Source organism: Camelus bactrianus, chromosome 1 (genome assembly GCF_048773025.1).
Source record: "Camelus bactrianus isolate YW-2024 breed Bactrian camel chromosome 1, ASM4877302v1, whole genome shotgun sequence".
In the NCBI taxonomy this organism is placed as follows: domain Eukaryota; kingdom Metazoa; phylum Chordata; class Mammalia; order Artiodactyla; family Camelidae; genus Camelus; species Camelus bactrianus.
Window position 1 is genome coordinate 39,686,701 of NC_133539.1, and position 18,266 is coordinate 39,704,966.

Here is an 18,266-nt window from a genome sequence, read left to right on the forward strand (position 1 = left end):
GGTCCCTCCTGTGCTCTTTTGTACCCTTGCTTCGGGACCCAGGGACTTGCTGGTGGCTTTTGTCTTAAAGGCTCTTTGCACAGTCATTGTCCCTTCACCTCGTTTGTCCATAGCCTAGCATGGTTGCAGAGTGGACGTGCCTCCTAACTGCCCTTGCCTTTCTGTGCAGAAGCCATTGCTTACTGCTAGTGACTAACTGCTGGGGAAGTCTTCATACATTAAATCACAAACATGGGGAAGTTTCAAAAAGTTAAGCAGTTCCACTTTTGGTTCTTGGTCTATTGGTGATTTCTTACTCCCTCGCTAAGAATCTTTCAACTTCTAGGTTCTGCTGTTCATACTATATATTTTGCCCTTTGAAGGGGAATGCAAAAAAAAAAATTGCATGTTTTAGGATAATATGGATTCTCTATAATAAACATCATTTAATTGAAAAATAATAAAATAGTGCACTTTGAACCTGCAGTTAAGAGGTTAGAGTGAGGCAGAAGGTTATGTTTGGTATGTTTAATTGTCTTTGTTTATATGGGTTTGCCTTTAGAGCTGTGCTCTCAGCTCTGATAGTCCTTTGTACCCTGAGATCTTGTGCCTTGTGATGGGTGGGTACCACATACCTGTGTTGGATGGATGGATGGACAAATGGATGTTAGAGTCACTCCATTTCCTTGGCCAGCTATTTCACTGACCTACTGGTAGGATAAATTTCAGTTGAGTTCAAAGCTGTCTCCTGAAGTCTGAGTAGGTTTTCCTAAACCTAGAGGGATTTCTGAGGTTGGAGACCAGAGATCTAAAAGCAGTGGTACCTTGACTCGCCTATGGAAGGTGCTAAAATATTTGGCTAATTGTTTGTGAAAACAGGGCTGAACAGTCAGACTCCGTTGTGACCCCCCCAAAGCTCCGGAGTTACTTCTTTCGTTGGAAACCCTGATTTCTTTTTTTATTTACCTTCATGGGGATGGTGTACACTTCTTTGGAAATCTACTAAGAAAAGAGAATTTTCTTGCCCCTCCCTTCAAAGAGAATGCCCATTTTTGAATTTTCTTTTGCATTTTCTAGACTAGGTTATTTTATAGTGTAGAGAATGCAGCCGTTAGTAAACAATGATCCATATTTTAAAACATCTGCCTTTTGTGGTTTTCTCGAATTATTCTTTATAGAAAATAATGTCAAAGGTATAGGAATCCCAAAGACAGGTCTTCATCTATTGGTAGACTTGACTTCAGTTTACACTGGATAATAAACCTTGTTACAATGCTCTTGAGCTAAAAATTTCCGTTAGTATAAATAGACCATTGTTTATAGTCACACTGTTTATAGGTGTAATCACTTCAAGGTAAAAAACAGGACATTTTATTGCTTTGCTTAATGATCCTCTTTATCCAGCATTGACTGGGCCATAGTAGGCGCGTCCCGATCCTTTGATTCTGAAGTGAAATGTTATCTTTTTAGGGGGTTGTGCCTTAGATTATCTTCTGGCTGGAACACTGAACAGAGCATTCTAGAGAAACCTTTGGTTTGTTCCCCTCCTTGCTCCAATGCTTTGTGACTTTTCTGCCTAGTCAGTGTGGTTATCAGAAAAAGAAAGTGCTTGTAAACAGACTATTTTCTGCATCCATTCTTTCTTCAGTGTGTTTTGTTTTCAACAGGATGGTTATAGGTTCACTTGAACTAGAAATGTTTGAAATACTTTATAAATTAAAAATAGTATTAACTTCCCCTTTTCAGAGAGTCATAGTATTTTACATATCTAGGTATTTTTATACAACTTGAATTATCCAAAGTTTATGTTTTAGAAAAAAGGCTGTTTAAAAGTGATCAATTTTATAAGTATTTCTAGCAATCTGTAAGATTCACTATCTTAGTAAACTGCTTTTTCTAGATTTGTGGGGAAAAAAAGAGTTTTGGCTCCAAAATGACATTTAGATTAGTAATTCTCTGAAAACAGCCTAAATGTCTGCTAGTAGGGGTTTGTGATGTATTTGGCTGATAGAATACGCTACAAAACTTGAAAGGAATGAACCAGACCTTTATGTATCAACATGGATGGACCTCAAAACCAGAAATGTAGAGTGAAAAATGCAATTTCAGAATATTATATATTTGTTATGTAAATATCAAACCACTTAAAACAATGTCATGTACCAGATAATGCTTGTGTGTGTGTGTGTGTGTGTACATGTGTGTGAATAAAAAGGAGACAAATTCATGATAGTTGTTACCTCTGCGAAAAGAGGAAGAGGGTAGGGAGGGAACAAAAATCTCTATTAGAAAATTCCTGAGAAGATATGGTTCTTTTATTTAATGGGTCCCTGGGCATTTGCTATATTAATGCTTGGAATTCTCTTAATGTTTTTGTAACAAAAAGATCCCATGTAATATTTCCTAGTGAAACGGGTTCCAACTAGGAACCATATATTTATCAAGACTCTGGGGAGTGAGACCGAAGCTGTTCTAATACATTCATGCTTCACGATGTCGTTCTGTGAAAAACAAAAGTTTATAGAATGAATCTTGAACGTGAGGTGAGCTCTAAGCTGATCTGGCTCCCAGGAAGCTGTGATGGCTTGCAGGTCCAGAGAAGAGAGCCTGGTAGCAGCCCGCCTCGGCCAGACCCCAGCTTGACACCTTCCAGCTTCTCTGAGGCCTTGGACAAGTTAACTTCTCTAAGCCTCTCAGTTTCCTCATCTGTCAGCACTGATGTGAGGATTCTGAGTCTGTACATGTAGTAGCACTCAACAGAGATTAACTGTCATTATTTTCATCCTCACTCCTCTTAGCAGCAGCCCCAATTCTCCCAGTGAACTGTTTACATTCTCACCTCAGAATCTTTGCAAATGTTTCTCTGCCTGGGATGCTTTTCATTTCCACCCTTATGTCATCTGATTGACTCCTTCTCAGAGGAGTAGTCTGTGAGTTCTCTCAAATTCTGCTGAGAAGCTCCCCATCCTTCCCCAGCCTGGGTCACTTTGTGGTCATACCACAGTTGTAATTTAATAATTACCTAAATAGTTATGGCACTGAATGGTATTCCTTACTAGTAATGACAACTACTTGCTAATTTCTGCCTCTTGAATGGTAAACTGTTTTTCTTCACCATTATATCTTCAGTGTCTAGAGTACGGTCTGGCTTTGGGAAAACAATTATTGACTAAATCAACAAAATTATAGTAGGGATTAAAAACTTTCAGAGTTAATTTTGTCAGGAAATGAATTGCCTCCCTTTGCCTAAAGGATTAATTTAGCTGGTATTTGGAAGTAAATCTAGGATTATGTGATTTCATAAAAAGAATACATATTGCACATGTATCAGTTTATTTGTAATAATAATTATAAGATACCCCAAATTAAGATTTGCATCATATTTGTCATTTGACTTCAGAGGATCACCTGATGGATAGTAACATAACTATCATCACATTCTTTCATTTACTGTGGGAAGAAGGAAAATTTCCAACACTTGAATCCTAAGATTTGTTATCTGCTCATCTAATTGTTTGCCCTCAAGCTAACTCACTTTTTTCTTTTATGAATAGCAGAAGAGGAATTAACAAACAGCAAATGAGACTTCTTAAGGTGCAGAATAAACTAGGTCATTCAGAATAAACTGACGTAATAAGTAGCTTGAAAAAAAGGGGTTTTGTAAATCAGATGGAATGTTACTCATAATTTTTAAGCAAACTACAAAACAGTAAACCTTTTGGAAGGGGGACTCACAAAGTGGGAGGAAAGACAGGAAACTGATTTCTTCTTCATGGTGGGTTTATTTACTCTGGGAGAGAAACCTAAGAACACTTGAAAATTTGAGGAAGGTCTTTGTGTTTAGATATTAGCATATTTCTCCAGGAAAGGCATCACGTAGCATTTTGAACTGATTGAAAGCACGAATTTATTAGTAAGTAGGGAGCAGTGCAAAATATAAGAAAGAGAGAAACAGACGTTCAAAGCATTGAAGGAATTTTTATGACTGAGATGGAGTGGTGGGGAGGTGAAATTTCAGGGCTAGGAAAATAATACAAAGCCCTGCACTGAAAAAGAAAACTACAAATTGCAGCTTTGGGGGTCTTCCCCTGCCACCTTTGGAGACAAATGATTTTGTAACAGAGATCACTGGGAAAAATTACTTTATAGCTATATTTTCCCTCATTCTACCTCTCTTGTTAACTGTAGTGTGCTGAAATCATAAATAACTTCATTTTTAAATGCTGAAGATATATTCATTTATTCCTTCATTCATCAGAACATATTTATTTGGTATCAATTATTTGCCAGACTTGGAGTAAAAATACCCATTTTTTCCTTTTTTTATGGAAGTGCAACATGTATTCTTTAAGATTGCACAAAATTAGATATTGCTCAAAAGTATCACCCAGGCGTGTACTGGAAGATACCAAGATACACCTTTTTGGGGGGAAATTTGAAGGTGTGTGCTTGCAAATTTCTGCTAATAACTACTTAACCTATTTATTAACCATCTGCCCCCAAATCAGGGTTGGCAAGTACTTTTGAAGTCATATGGTTAGCAGACTGCACTTTGGGAAACACTAGTTTCAATAACATTCCAATGCTTGAAATCAAGCTGCATCCTTGACCCTCAAGACCCACAGTCTTGATCCACAACATTGGCATCACCTGGGAACTTGCTAGAAATGCAGATTCTCAGGCTCCACCCTGACCTACCAAATAAGATTCTTCATTTTTTAAAAAAAATTATTTTTTATTGAGTGTAGTTGATTATAGATATTGATTTCAGATGTACAGCAAAGTGGTTTCATTATACATAATCTATATTTTTTCAGATTCTTTTCCATTATAGCTAATTACAAGGAATTGAATATAGCTCCCTGTGCTATACAGTAGGTCCTTGTTGTTTGTCTATTTCATGCATAGTGTGTGTATCTGTTAATCCCAAACTCCTAATTTATTCCTTTTCCCCTTTCCCTTTGGTAACCATGGTTTGTTTTCTATGTCCATGAGTCTGTTTCTGGTTTGTAAATAAAATATGTATCATTTTTTTAGATTCCACATATAAGTGACATCATATGGTGTTTGTCTTTCTCTGTCTGACTTACTTCACTCGATATGATAATCTCTAGGTCCATCCATGTTGCTGCAAATGGCATTATTTCATTCTTTTTTATGGCTAATACGAATCCACAGTTTAACAAGATGCTCAGGTGATGCTGATGGACATTAAAGTTTATTAAGCACTCCGATCCAAATCCCTCCCAAGTGGTTTTTAGAACAGAATGTCTTTAGTAACAGTGACTCACTGTTCAGCAATGCAACCTGTATTATGTTTAGCAACCTAAACATTAGCAAGTTCCTCCTGCTGAGCTCAAAGCTAAGTCCTTGAATATTGCATTCACTGGCCTTGGCCTAACCCCCGGTAGCCTTCAGAACCTCTAATGCCTCTTTTTCATGAAGGCCATTCAGACATGAGGATGGACCATCTTGTTTTCCTTCCTTGATTTAAGCTCCGCCAGGTGTGACTAAATCCCCATCTGCCTAGCTGTTCCTGGTGTAACACTGAGGTTTCTTTACCAACCTATTCAGTGTAGGGAATCTTAAAATGACCTTTCCAACCTTAAATTTGTGCTTGCTCCTTTACTGCAGCTGGTAGTAACTAGTAGTGGGTAGAGTTGATGGAAACCCAGGAGTTGCACTTTCTATACAGTCAAGGAGGATTCTGAGGCATAAATGTATCATTCTCTATGATTTCCTTAGGTTCAAAATTCTGCCTCATGGTGGAGACTTCTATTGTAATAATAGCCACTAAAGGGCACTGCTTTGCCTTTCTTCTAACTTCTAAATGTACCAGCTACTTAAGCACTTTAAAAGTGAAATGCATAAGAAAATAGGCATTTTCTGTAAATGTTTAAGAAAAAAATCCCCTGTAATCCACAACTCAGCACACCAACTGGTGTCATTTTCCTCTTTGAGTAATGAGTCACCACACATACATCTAACACAGAGAAACAATCTTCGTGTACTCAGCCTTTTCAGACTTTCTTTACGTGGTAGAATCTAAATATCTTTTCATGTTATTGTATGATTTTCATAATTAAGCATGATCATTTTCTTATTGTAGGACATTAGCATTCATAAGTGGGTTCTGAAATAAAATATCTGCCATATTTTTGTTAGTTTTGTCTTTTGATATTTGTTTCCTAAGAATTTTTTTAAAAAATAACATTTTCTACTAACACAAGAAATACAGAGCAGGCAGCTTTTGTTGGTTTGTTTTCAGATCAGGGTTGTTTAGTCTTGGAGAAGAAAAGCTGTAGCAGGAGCAGTTTGAGATCTTTTCAAAATTTTTTTGGGGAAAGTGGCCCACTGCACATTCTTAAACTAGCTGCTCTTCTCCCTAACTTCCCACACTTCCTTTCTCCTCGCGTCCTTCTAGATAGTTCTGTTCTTGGCCTCTGCCTCTTCCTCCCGTCTCCCTCCCTTCCCTTCCTCTTCAGAGGGTTTTCCAAAGCAACAGCTCCTTCCCTCACTTCTGTGTTGAACAATAAAGCTGTGTGTATGTGTGGAGAGGAGCTGAAAAGGAAGACAGATGGTTCTTTCATTACCGGGTTGCTTTGGATTAATTGAGCTCGATGTTATTTTTGTTTATTTTTTTTTTCAAGGAGACTGAGATGGATCTCATGGAGATCCAGCCATGAGCGACAGTAACGTAATCTGTGCAGCTAGTTTTGCTGTTGGATTTTTTTGTTGTTGTTTTTGGTAATTTCAGCATCCTGTCGAACATTTGGGGCAGGGGTCAGTAGGGAGTTGACTAAAATAGTGTTTTCAGTAAAAATTGTTTTTTAACGGCTTAACATTTTTCTCAGGTGGCCGAGCCATCCTTCTAAGCATGCTGTCATTGTGTTTTGTTCCAGTACTTGCCAGTGAAGGAGCAGAACAAGTTTTTTTGTCTGGGATAATTTCTAGTGCAGAGGCTCCAGCAACTTAGCAGACAGCATCCCAAGCCTCTGGCGCCCTTACCACATTCTTCACCCTCAGGAACAGAGGGCCTTTGGGAAACAGATTCCCAAAAGTGCAGGTAAGCAAAGGCAATATGACTGTGGTCTCATACTGCTTAGATGTAAGATTGAACAACTGAAATGTCCTTATACAGTGTTTCCCTGCTGGCAGGTGGCTTTAAAATACCCTCCCCTTCTTTGTATACAGCTGCCTGTTAATTTATCTCCTACTAGTTTAACCTGTGGCTGAGGGCCAATGAAATTACAGACTATATAACCAGTGACTCTTCAGCATATCCCAAAGTTGAGCTATGAGACTTTTAATTATTGTTTTTATTCTCAGTCTGAATGGGCCTTCTTTGGAACTGTTCTAAACTAATATGGAAGCAAAAGAGTAAACCCTGAAGTTAAAACTAGAATATTACATGCGTCACAACTAGTGTACAAAGTGCTGTTAACCAGCTGTGTGAGAGTGAATGCTAGTTCCCTCTTGGTCTTTAAATGCTACAATTAATAATAATTTCATTGAAGTTCCTCCATACAATTTGTAGGCAATTCTCCTTACTACTTGTGAATCCCATATAAGACACCAATTTATAAGTTTGTTCTGAGAAAGGGCTGGAGCTCAAATGTCCACCAGGAATTAGCTCCACATTTTACCCATGAGTCCATACGGTCTTTTTGATGTGTTGAGGTTCATCAGAGAACAATTATTCTATTAGCAAATTTGTTACATTACTGTCTTGTTTGGAAATCATTTTGTGAAGGACACTTACTGACTGAGAACATTCTGCTTTAGTGGTGCTGGTGAATTTGGACAGTTACAGTGGTTTTGGAATTTAGTCCTTGGAAATCTCTTAGGTTCTTTATTGTTCACACCAAGATTATTCATGAGTGGATTCAAAGTCCTCTAGTGTCCTGAGCCACTGAGTTTGCAGAACTCTTGAGCACCGTGAACATGGGCTTGGAGGTAGGGCTGGATCTTCAGGTTTTTACAACCAGAAACATCTTAATTAAATGAAATCTGGACTGTAATCCAGGTTACATTTGTTGGTGATTTGTGGAACTGCCTTTCCTGTACATCAGTACATTTCCTGACATCAAGAAGATGGAAATAGTTTGAGTCTTTATATTATAATGTGTAGAGCATGGATTCTGGTGTGTGCCTGGGTTCAAATTCCAGCTCTGCCACTTAATACTTGGGTGTCCTCAGGTACGTTATAACTTCTCTATGCTTTAGTGTTGTCATCTGTGCGGTAGGGATGACCATAGTACCTTTCTTAAAGGGTGATTTTGAGGATTAAAAGAATTAAACATCTACAGTGTTGAGAACAGCTCTGTCACATAAGTATTCAGGAAGTTTACACTAGTTTTATTTCCATCTATTGCACTGTTTATTCTTCGACCTCTGTTCTCTAGCCTCGGGCTGACAGATGCTCAACTCTTCATCCTTACCTTGTTAGATGTTGCTGATTGACTCCGGCATTTGCTTCTGAGCCTAGAATACAATATTTGAATCCTTCTCAACATTATAATGGATCCAGATCAGAGTATAAGATGAAAAATACTTGTCAGCTCAGATTATTTGTAAAATTTTTGATTTTATTTCTTGCTTCAAGACATCCATTTGATATGCTGATTGCAAATCAGGGTTATTTGCCTGGTTTTTACCAAGACTCAGAGCAGTTTTATTATGAAAAGCATAAAAAGGTATGGCTTCTACAGCCAGAAACAGGGTCTAATTCTAAGCTGAGTTTTGCTAATGAATTACTACTTATCTTGAATATCTTTTGTTTTATATTTAGAAGCAGATGAGTAAGGCTTCCTTTCACAGATACTTTGAAATGTTTAAAGAATGTGCAGAAATGATAATGGAAGCTAAATTTTTCGAGGCTGTTATCACACAGTGTCATGAGTTCTTTAGGATCTTTACCAGGATGTTATGAAGTTAGTTTTTTAATGAAGTCTTGGTATATGGACAGCTAATACTTCATTAGTTTCAAAAGAAGAATTAAAAACAAGATTAGGAGTGTCCTGATCACGTACCAGACATTCTTCTAAGTGCTTTATATTTATGACTTATAGCTCTACTAGGTAGTGTCATTAGTCCCACTTTACAGCTGAGGTATAACGAGGTAAAGAACATCCCAAGGTCATACAGCTAGACAGAGGTAGAGCTGAGGCTCACACCCAGCGGGTCTGATTGCCAAGCAGGCAACCTTAACGTCTAGTTGTGCTGCTACCTACAAAGAATAAATTGCATGAAGAAGAGGATGAGAAGTAAGATGGAAGGACCAAATTAAAGAAGTCTCTGGTGCCAGGCTAAGTGATTTCATGTGTATTTGGCAGACAATGGGAAGCCACTCAAGGCTTTCCTGTGTGGTGGGTGACAAAATGAGAGCTGGGCTGGGAGGATTTGATGCCAGTACAGCACGTGGTCGGGTTTCAGGGAAGATAGATTAGAGATCATTACTAGTAGCTGGGAAGTCATGGGTTTAGAAAACAGGATTAAGGCAAGAGCTTGGGAACACCTGTGGTTAGGCATGCCGCGGAGGCAGAGGAGAGTTAGAAGCACAGGCAGCAGGAGTGAGACCCAGCCAGGGCAGTGCCACCCAAGGGATGTGTTTCAGGAACTGAAAACTGCCAAAATCAGAGAGAAATGGGAGGAAACAAAGACTAATGGGTTATTATTGTGTACCCACGGTGAGACCGGAATCCTGCTGGAGGAAAATCCACATGAAAATGTTCTGTGCTGCCGACACTGCTACTTGTGAGTGAGGTCACCTTTGGCAAGTTATTTTTTCTAAATCCCGTCTGTCTCTTCTGTAATGTGGTGACATAAGACCTTACTCTGCCTAAATGCCCTGACCTCTTGCAGTCTTTCCAGTTCTAAGATTTGTAATTCCTGGTCCCAGTTGCGAGTAGCAATACTTGAAAATGTTGTGAGTGCTTGGCTGGTGATTTCACTTGGCCCTTTTGGGCGAATCAGAAGTCCTGGAGGAGTAAACGGAGGAGTCCTGTGTATTTGCTCTCAAATATACCAGCGGTGAGGCTGGTAGGAGTAGAAGGCTAAGACTGAAAACAATACAGGAGTGCAAACGTCTTGGGCATTTACAGAGACCACAAACATCCCCTAGAATGTGAGGGACATTTTTCTCAAAGCTCCTTATTTTCAAAGAGAGTCTCACTAGTTTATTCAGAGAAAATTCTGTTGGTTGGAAATTTTAAAAGGTCAAGCCCAAAAGAGATACCCTGGAACTTAGAAAGAGCTTCCAGTTCCTCTCAGAAACTGTTTTTGTGTGTGTGGGTGTGTGTGTGTGTGAAGCCTTGATCCTCGGCGTGGGCTGTAATTCCTCTTCCCTCTGACCTCCAGTAGTGCTTCTCAAACACACAGATGACCTAAGGATCTTGTTAAAAATGCAGATTTAACTCAGTGGATCTAGGGTTGGAGCTGAGATGCTGCCAGTTTTACAAATTTTCCAGGTGACGTCGATACTGTTGATTTGTGCACCACGCTCTGAATAGCAGGAGTCTAAAATATATTTTTGCTTCCCACAACAGATAAGCGTACTCATGTTGAAACAGTGGGACTTGGCTCCCTCACCCGACTGTGAGCTCTGCTCCCCATGTCCTGAAGTAGAGTACACACGCGTAATGAGTGCTCAGTGGTAATGGATTCATCCATCCTTACCTCTGTCAGTGATTTGTATTATTCAATGGTGTCAGTAATTTGAATTGTTATCAGCAAGGGCTTTTTCCTTTTAACGGAGAGATTGAAGCAAATCTGTCATTCAGAAATAGCTACCAGAGTATAATAGAAAATTTTCATATAAAGTTAGACATTGACTGTATGACCCATAAAAACATATGCACACTCAAAGCCTTCTACTTGAATTTTCAATGTCGCTTTGTTTATAATAACCCAAACTGAAAAGAAACCAAATGTTTGTTAGCTGCTGAGTTGATAAACAGATTGTGGTTATGGTATAGCCATACAATGGAATACAGATTAGCACTGTTGACTGATTAAAAAAAATGCACAACTTAAAAGCTGAGAGTTATGTTTTATTTGGTGGCCTTTCTGAGCACCATAGCCCGGATACAGCCTCTCAGGTAGCTTGAGGAACTGTTCCAAAGAGGCGAGGGAGGAGGCAGGATATATAGGAGTTTTTGCTAGGGAAAAAAAAAATGTAGTCAAACATCAAAAGATTGTTGCTAATACAGACATCTCTGTTAATGATCATAAAATCATGAAAATCTTAGTGATTTTAGTGCTTTTTATGTATAGGAAGATGTGTACCTGTCTGAGCTTATTGAAGTCATTCCTTTGATGTGTATCTTATTTTTTTTTGGAGGGAGGTAATTAGGTGTATCTATTTTTAGAGGAGGTACCGGGGATTGAACTCAGGACCTCATGCACTCTACCGCTTGAGCTATACCCTCCCCCCTTTGCTATGCATCCTAACAACCTGTGGCCAGGATCCTGTTTTTCTCTTTCCTGAATCCCCGGGGGCGCCATGGGTGGGTGGGGTGCCATGGCTGCTGTGGCTGGTGGCTTGATGGGTTGACTGAAATGGCAGGCAGCATTTCTTTTGTCCACAGCAATAAAAAGGAATTAACTCCTAGCATAAGCAACAACATGGATGGTTTTTTCCCAAAAGCATTATACTAATTGAAATACGGCAGAAATAAGATATATACTGTATGATTCCATTTATATGAACTTTTAGAGAAAGCAAAGCTGTAGTGATAAACAGATTAGGGGCCAGAGATTAGGGGAAGAGAGTTGGCTGCAAAGAACACGGGGAACTTTGGGGGCTGATGGAAATGTTCGGTATGATTTTGGTGGTTGTCATACAACTATACACATTTGTCAAAACTCATCAAACTGTACACTTAAAAGTGGTGGGTTTGTTTATAAAAATTTTTTACCCCCATAAAATTAATTTTAAAAATTGGCCACACATCATTAACATTATCTCCTTTCAGGTTGTCTTATCAGTGTGATATTAATATAAGAAATAGAGAAAATTTCCACCCTGGTAAAAGAAATGGGTGTCTGGCAGAAAATATGGATAAACAGTAGGAACATGACAAGTTCCCTTAAAAGCTTTTTTGTGTATTTCAATGAAGCTGAGTTTAAAGGGAGAGATTTTGAAAACAGGAACTTCAGTTCATTTATTTTTAGCATCTAATATAGTGTGCTATTAGCTGAATGATTTTAGTGTGTCCTGCTGTGCTATTAAAAAACAAAATTCTGTTGAAAAGTCGTTTCTCTCCCTTTTATATTTTTTGCAATGAGCACATCCAATTTTCGAGGCAGGATTCGGTCATCTGCTTTAGTAGTGAGGGCTTTGCTTTTATTAGGTGACAAGGTCTGTCTTCATATGCTAAGGTTGAAATCTGGCAAAAACATTGGGTTTTTTTGTTTTTGTTTTGTTTTTTAGTGTCAAATAATCTATAATTCAAAATTAAAAGCATTAAACAAAGTAAAGAAGGATATTCTATAATGCTAAAAGCCACAATGTATAATGAAGTAATTACTGTTATAAAGTTCTATGCACAAAACAATATAGCAGCAACTTTAACAAAGCAGAAACTATAGAAGATAAAAGTAAAACCAGACAAATCCACACTAATAATAGGAGAATTTAGAACACTTCCCTCTGACCTAGACAGACTGAGGAGAAAATATCTAGTAAGGATAAAGAAAACCTAAAAAAATAATCAATAATGTATACCTAATAGCTATATATCCAACTCTGTTCCATGATAATACAGACTATTCCTTCAAGTACATTTAGATCATTTCTAAAAATAGACTATATTTTAAGTCATAAAGAAAATCTAAATTAATTCCCAAAATAGAAATATTATTAAGAGCAGTCTGACTAGTATAAATAGAGGTTGTGACATGGTATCTCACTGTGGTTTTGATTTGCATTTTCCTAATAATTAAAGAATTGAGCATCTTTTCATGTGCTTATTGGCAGTTTGTATACCTTATTTGGAGAAATGTCTATTCAGATCCTTTGCTTTTTTTTGTTGTTGTTGTCAGATTCTTTTTCTTTTTTAATTTATTTAAAATGTGTATGACTGTTGAGAACAAAACTTATAACATTCTCTGGTAGGGTTTTCAATATACATACATGTAATTCTTCAGACAACTATGACATAAAGAATGGAGGATAAATGAATATATATAAATATATATATTTATATATATATATATGGTTTATATGGTTTTAGGCTTGAAATGAAGGGCTAGGAAGTCCAGAAAATAGAGGACCTATGGTGCAGAGATCCTTTGGTAATGTATTTTCATATGATGCATACGTGCTGTTAAATCCTTTCACAAAATGCTGACACTTTTAAATGTGTTGATGTAAGGGAAAACATATTTAAATTATTTTAATAGATAACATTTTCCTATATTGCTAAGTTTTATTTTTCCCTTACTTATCAACCTCTTTGTCTGGAATCATTTACAAGAAATATATGAGAATTGGATGATAGAAACAGCAAGGGAGGATGAAGGTCATTTGTAGTAGTATATGCTACCAGAAAAGAACTTTGCTTTCCTGTAACCATAATTTAGATTAAAATTATATAAATATCCACATACTTATGCAAATGAGACAAATACCCAGATAAGTGACCAGTATAAAACTCTTTTTCTGCAATGAGTTCTCACAAAAAAAGAGATACCAAGAAATTGTAATTGATCCTAGACAATTATCTTAATTCTCCAGCTAGCACTTTTGGAAACAGACTCAGAAAATGTTAGTATAAAAATATAATGAAAACAGTCTTCAAACTTTTTAAAAAAATTTACATGTATGTACTGTTCATTGTTTCTAAGAACAGTTAAGAGCTTTAGCTTTTATACTAGTTATCAAGGGAATAAAGCCTACCACAAAATAAGAATCAACAGAATACAGTGATCCATTCATAAAGGACAGCAAATGTACTTACACATATTCAAGAAATCAGTTATCTAATCTGTAAATAATAAATAGTTCATTTGTATTCTTTTTTTTTTAGATTCCACATATAAGTGACATCATATGGCATTTTTCTTTCCCTTTCTGGCTTGCTTCACTTAGAATGATGATCTCCGGGTCCATCCATGTTATTGCAAATAACACTATTTTATTCTTTTTTATGACTGAGTAGTAGTCCATTGTATATGTATATATACCACATCTTCTTTATCCAGTCATCTGTTGATGGACATTTGGGTTGTTTCCATGTCTTGGCTATTGCAAATAATAGTGCTGTGAACATTGGGATGCATGTGTCTTTTTGAATTATATTTTTCTCTGGGTATATGCCCAGGACTGGTATTGATGGATCATATGGTAAGTCTGTTTTTAGTTTTTTAAGGAACCTCCATACTGTCCTCCATAGTGGCTGCACCAGTGTACATTCCCACCAACAGTGTAGGAAGGTTCCTTTTTCTCTACACCCTTTCCAGCATTTATTGTTTGTAGACTTTTTAATGATGGCCATTCTGGCTGGTGTGAGGTGGTATCTCATTGTAGTTATGATGTGCATTTCTCTAACAATTAGTGATGTTGAGCATCTTTCCATGTTCTTGTTGGCCATCTGTCTGTCTTCTTTGGAAAGATGTCTATTTAGTTCTTCTGCCCAGTTTTTGATTGGGTTGCTTGTTATTTTGATATTAAGGTATATGAGCTGTTTGTATATTTTGGAAATTAGTCCCTTGTTGATCACATCATTTGCAAATATTTTCTCCCATTCTATAGGTTGTCTTTTTGTTTTTTGATGGTATCCTTAGCTGTGCAAAAGCTTTTAAGTTTAATTAGATCCCATTTATTTATTTTTGCTTTTGTTTCCATTACTCCAGGAGCTGGTTCAAAAAATATGTTGCTGTGATTTATGTCCGAGAGTGTTCTGCCTATGTTTTCCTCTAGGAGTTCTGTAATATCTGGTCTTACATTTAAGTTTTTAATCCATTTTGAGTTATTTTTATATATAGTGTTAGAGAATGTTCTAATTTTGTTCTTTTACAGGTAGCTGTCCAGTTTTCCCAGCACCACTTATTGAAGAGACTGTCTTTTCTCCATTGAATATTTCTTGCCTCCTTTGTCATAGATTAATTGGCCATAAGTGCGTGGGTTTGTTTCTGGACCTTCTATTCTGTTCTGTTGATCTGTGTGTCTGTTTTTGTACAAGTGCCATACTGTCTTGATTACTATAGTTTTGTAGTATAGTCTGAAGTCAGGGAGTGTGATTCCCCCAGCTCTGTTCTTCTTTTTCAAGATTATTTTGGCTATTCAAGGTCTTTTATGTTTCCATACAAATTTTAACATTTTTTGTTCCAGCTCTGTGAAAAATGTTGTTGGTAGTTTGATAGGGGTTGCACTGAATCAGTATATTGCCTTGGGTAGTTGGCCATTTTAACAATATTGATTCTTCCAATCCAAGAACAGTATCTCTTTCCATTTGTTTATGTCATCTTCAATTTCTTTCATCAGTGTCTTATAGTTTTCAGAGGACAGGTCTTTTGCCTCCTTGGATAGGTTTATTCCTAGGTACTTTATTCTTTTTGGTGCAGTAGTAAATAGTATTGTTTCCTTAATTTTCTTTTCTGCTATTTATTGTTAGCATATAGAAATGCAACTGATTTCTATATATTAATTTTGTATCCTGCAACTTTACCAAACTTGTTGATGAATTCTAGTAGTTTTCTGGTCGCTTGTTAGGGTTTTCTACAGTATCATGTCATCTGCAAACAGTGACAGTTTTACTTTTTTGTTTCCAATTTGGATTCCTTTTATTTCTTCTTTGATTGGCTAGGACTTCCAAAACTATGTTGAATAAAAATGACGAGAGTGAGCATCCTTGTCTTGTTCCTGATCTTAGAGAAAATGCTTTCAGCTTTTCCCCATTAAGTATAATGTTAGCTGTGAAGCATTGGCTTTTTTGAAAGACTGTAAGAGGTGTGTGTATGCATGTAGGAATTAGCTGCACATCATTGTATTAGCAGAAGAATTGGTTGCAGGGAGAGAGAAAGTTAATTATATATATTCTTCTGCTGTGCACAAAGAAGAAAAAAACTATGTATTTAGGAATCAGCCAGAATGTATACATTTGGTCCTATTCATTGAAACTATGCAAATAGCTTTTGTGGGGGGGGTGGAGGAGTTTACATAAATTCAATTATAATTTTCTATTAACTTACTTAGTAATCAGATTTTTCCCCTTAATTTGATTAAATAGCAGTAGCTGGGAACTTCAGGTTTAAATTTGGCTTTGTCAGGCGGTGTAACATTGAAGAGTACTTAATTTTATGTGGGCTAAGTCTTTATTTTTTAATTATGGCCTATTGAGAATTTTCAGATCCTTCTAGCAGAAATCCCATCAACCAGACTACTAATTCCTTAAGACTTATCTCTTTAATTGTGAAATGAATAGTTTTTCATATTACAGTGTTTGTAAGTAAGTATATTAATAAATGCATGTATTTAATGTGTATCATTTCCTTGCTTAAAAAAGGTTCATGCTGTTACAGTTAAAAAAAAATACAGTAGATACAGTTTTCCACAATGTACAATTTAAAAATTTCCCACAACATACAATTTTAAAACCCAGAAAGCTCTCTTGCGTGGGGATGATAGCAACCCTGTTTTCATCATCATGTGTGAAAGGGGCTTAGTGCGGTGCTAGGCATTTTGTAGGTACTTAATGAAGGGTGCTATTGTTTACATGATCATCAACACAGAGGGTGGAGCTCCTTGGTAGATAGCGAGGTTACCAGACACATTTGGATCCTGCCATAAATAATAGGAACCATTACTTAAAAGAGGGGTAATAAATGAGTTAAAGAGGCCAGAGGCCTTTACATCCATGGCAGTGAGGTCCTGTGTGTCTCCTTGCAGGCTTGGGCTATATGGAGGTGGGTAGGGCTAGGAGGCTTAGGGGACCCATGGTGCTAAAACTGAGATGTTAGTGCGTAAGTAGATCTGGAGCTAATGCTCACGGGGGTATGTGATTCCAGAGGAGTCGTAAGCTGAGCAATAACTACAAAGAGGAAGGAAAGCAAGATGTGAGATCTGTTGCCGAGTTCAGATGGTGCAGGGCGTGTGTCATTGTGAGCAGAGAACTGATGGAGACCTGAATGGAGAAGGGCCTCTCCCAGGGCTGAATGGAAACAAGCTGTCAGCAGGCCCACCTGGTAAGATTCTGGAGGTGAGCCTTGAATGGGGGAACCCAGCTAAGGGGAAAGCTGTGGCTGAAATCCTGCCCACACCAAGATAAGTGCCCACAGGGCTGTGTGGAGCCGAGGATGAGGGGAGGGAGTCCTTTTCTAATTTGCACAAAGATGCAAGTTGTTGAGCAGTTGAGCAGCTGGGGGAGAGAGGAGACTGAGCAGCAGCAGAGCAAGACATCTGTCACTGAGGAAGCGGAGGGTCTCAGGGGACAGAGTGGATGAGGACGTGGCTTAGGATCCTAGTTACTAAAGTATTGAAAGTTTGGTTGCAGAGTTGCTGGGGTGGCCGAGAGGGAGAAGAAGCAGACCTTGAAAAACTAGGATGTATATAATTCAGGGACCCGGCAACAAGAACTCAAGTCTGCTGAATGAGGTGTCCGAGGTCAACGTGGGATCATTGGGAACCTGACCAAACTGTTGAGCTGCTACTCAAGGGCTTCCCAGGCTCCCTTTCCTTTGGGCCAGCGATTGGGGTGGGGCGGAGCCTACAGAAGGGCATTGGAGATGTCTGAGGCCAGGTGTAGAGGCCATCGGGTGTGGAGAGGCCAGGCAGGCTGGGTGCATCTGTGTGTGCAAGGGTATTTCTTCCCGGGAGTCGTATGATACTGAGTTACCCAGTGTTTTTGGGCTTGGCAAATAGAACGTTGTTTCTAGAATTATTGCTGAATGTATGCTTCTTTCTAGCTGGTTGTTGGAAAAACAAATCCCCTTTGGTTTGAACAAGCTTTAGGAGAATCTAAAAATAAAAATCTGACCATTTTCAAGTGTCATTCAAGTGTCATAGGGTTTTTGTTTTGTTTGTTTAAGCAATGCTGTTATGGTCACTTGAGGGGCTCAAGAATGTGCTTTGAAATAAGAACCCTCCAGTATGATTCTTCTGCATATTGAGGTTTGAGAATCACTGCTCTAGGGACACTCAAAGGAATGGAGAAAAAAATAACGGATTTCCTGAAATCCAGAGAAATGGGTTGGGAAAAACAAGGTTGTGAGTAATAGGGTTTTATTTCAACACAGTCTGTGGCTATCAACTTTCTCTCCTTTGCACCAACTCCTAGAATTTATGC

At 37.9% G+C, this 18,266-nt stretch overlaps 1 protein-coding gene across 17 annotated transcripts in view; it reads left to right on the top strand.

Annotated features, from left to right (window-relative positions):
• ST3GAL6 (ST3 beta-galactoside alpha-2,3-sialyltransferase 6) overlaps nucleotides 1–18,266 on the top strand; it is a 64,969-nt gene that overhangs the window by 12,906 nt on the left and 33,797 nt on the right. For 7 of the 17 annotated variants that reach the window (XM_074361763.1, XM_074361755.1, XM_074361762.1 and 4 more), the window contains 2 exons: nucleotides 6,882–7,045; nucleotides 16,990–17,166. The exons of 6 other annotated variants lie outside the window; for them this stretch is intronic. In XM_074361763.1, coding sequence (XP_074217864.1) covers nucleotides 17,061–17,166 — 106 coding nt within the window. In that variant the 5' untranslated portion in view covers nucleotides 6,882–7,045; nucleotides 16,990–17,060. Of the gene's footprint in view, nucleotides 1–6,881; nucleotides 7,046–16,989; nucleotides 17,167–18,266 lie in introns of those variants that run through there. 4 more of the 17 variants (XM_010966416.3, XM_074361814.1, XM_045503802.2 and 1 more) reach the window with 1 other exon arrangement.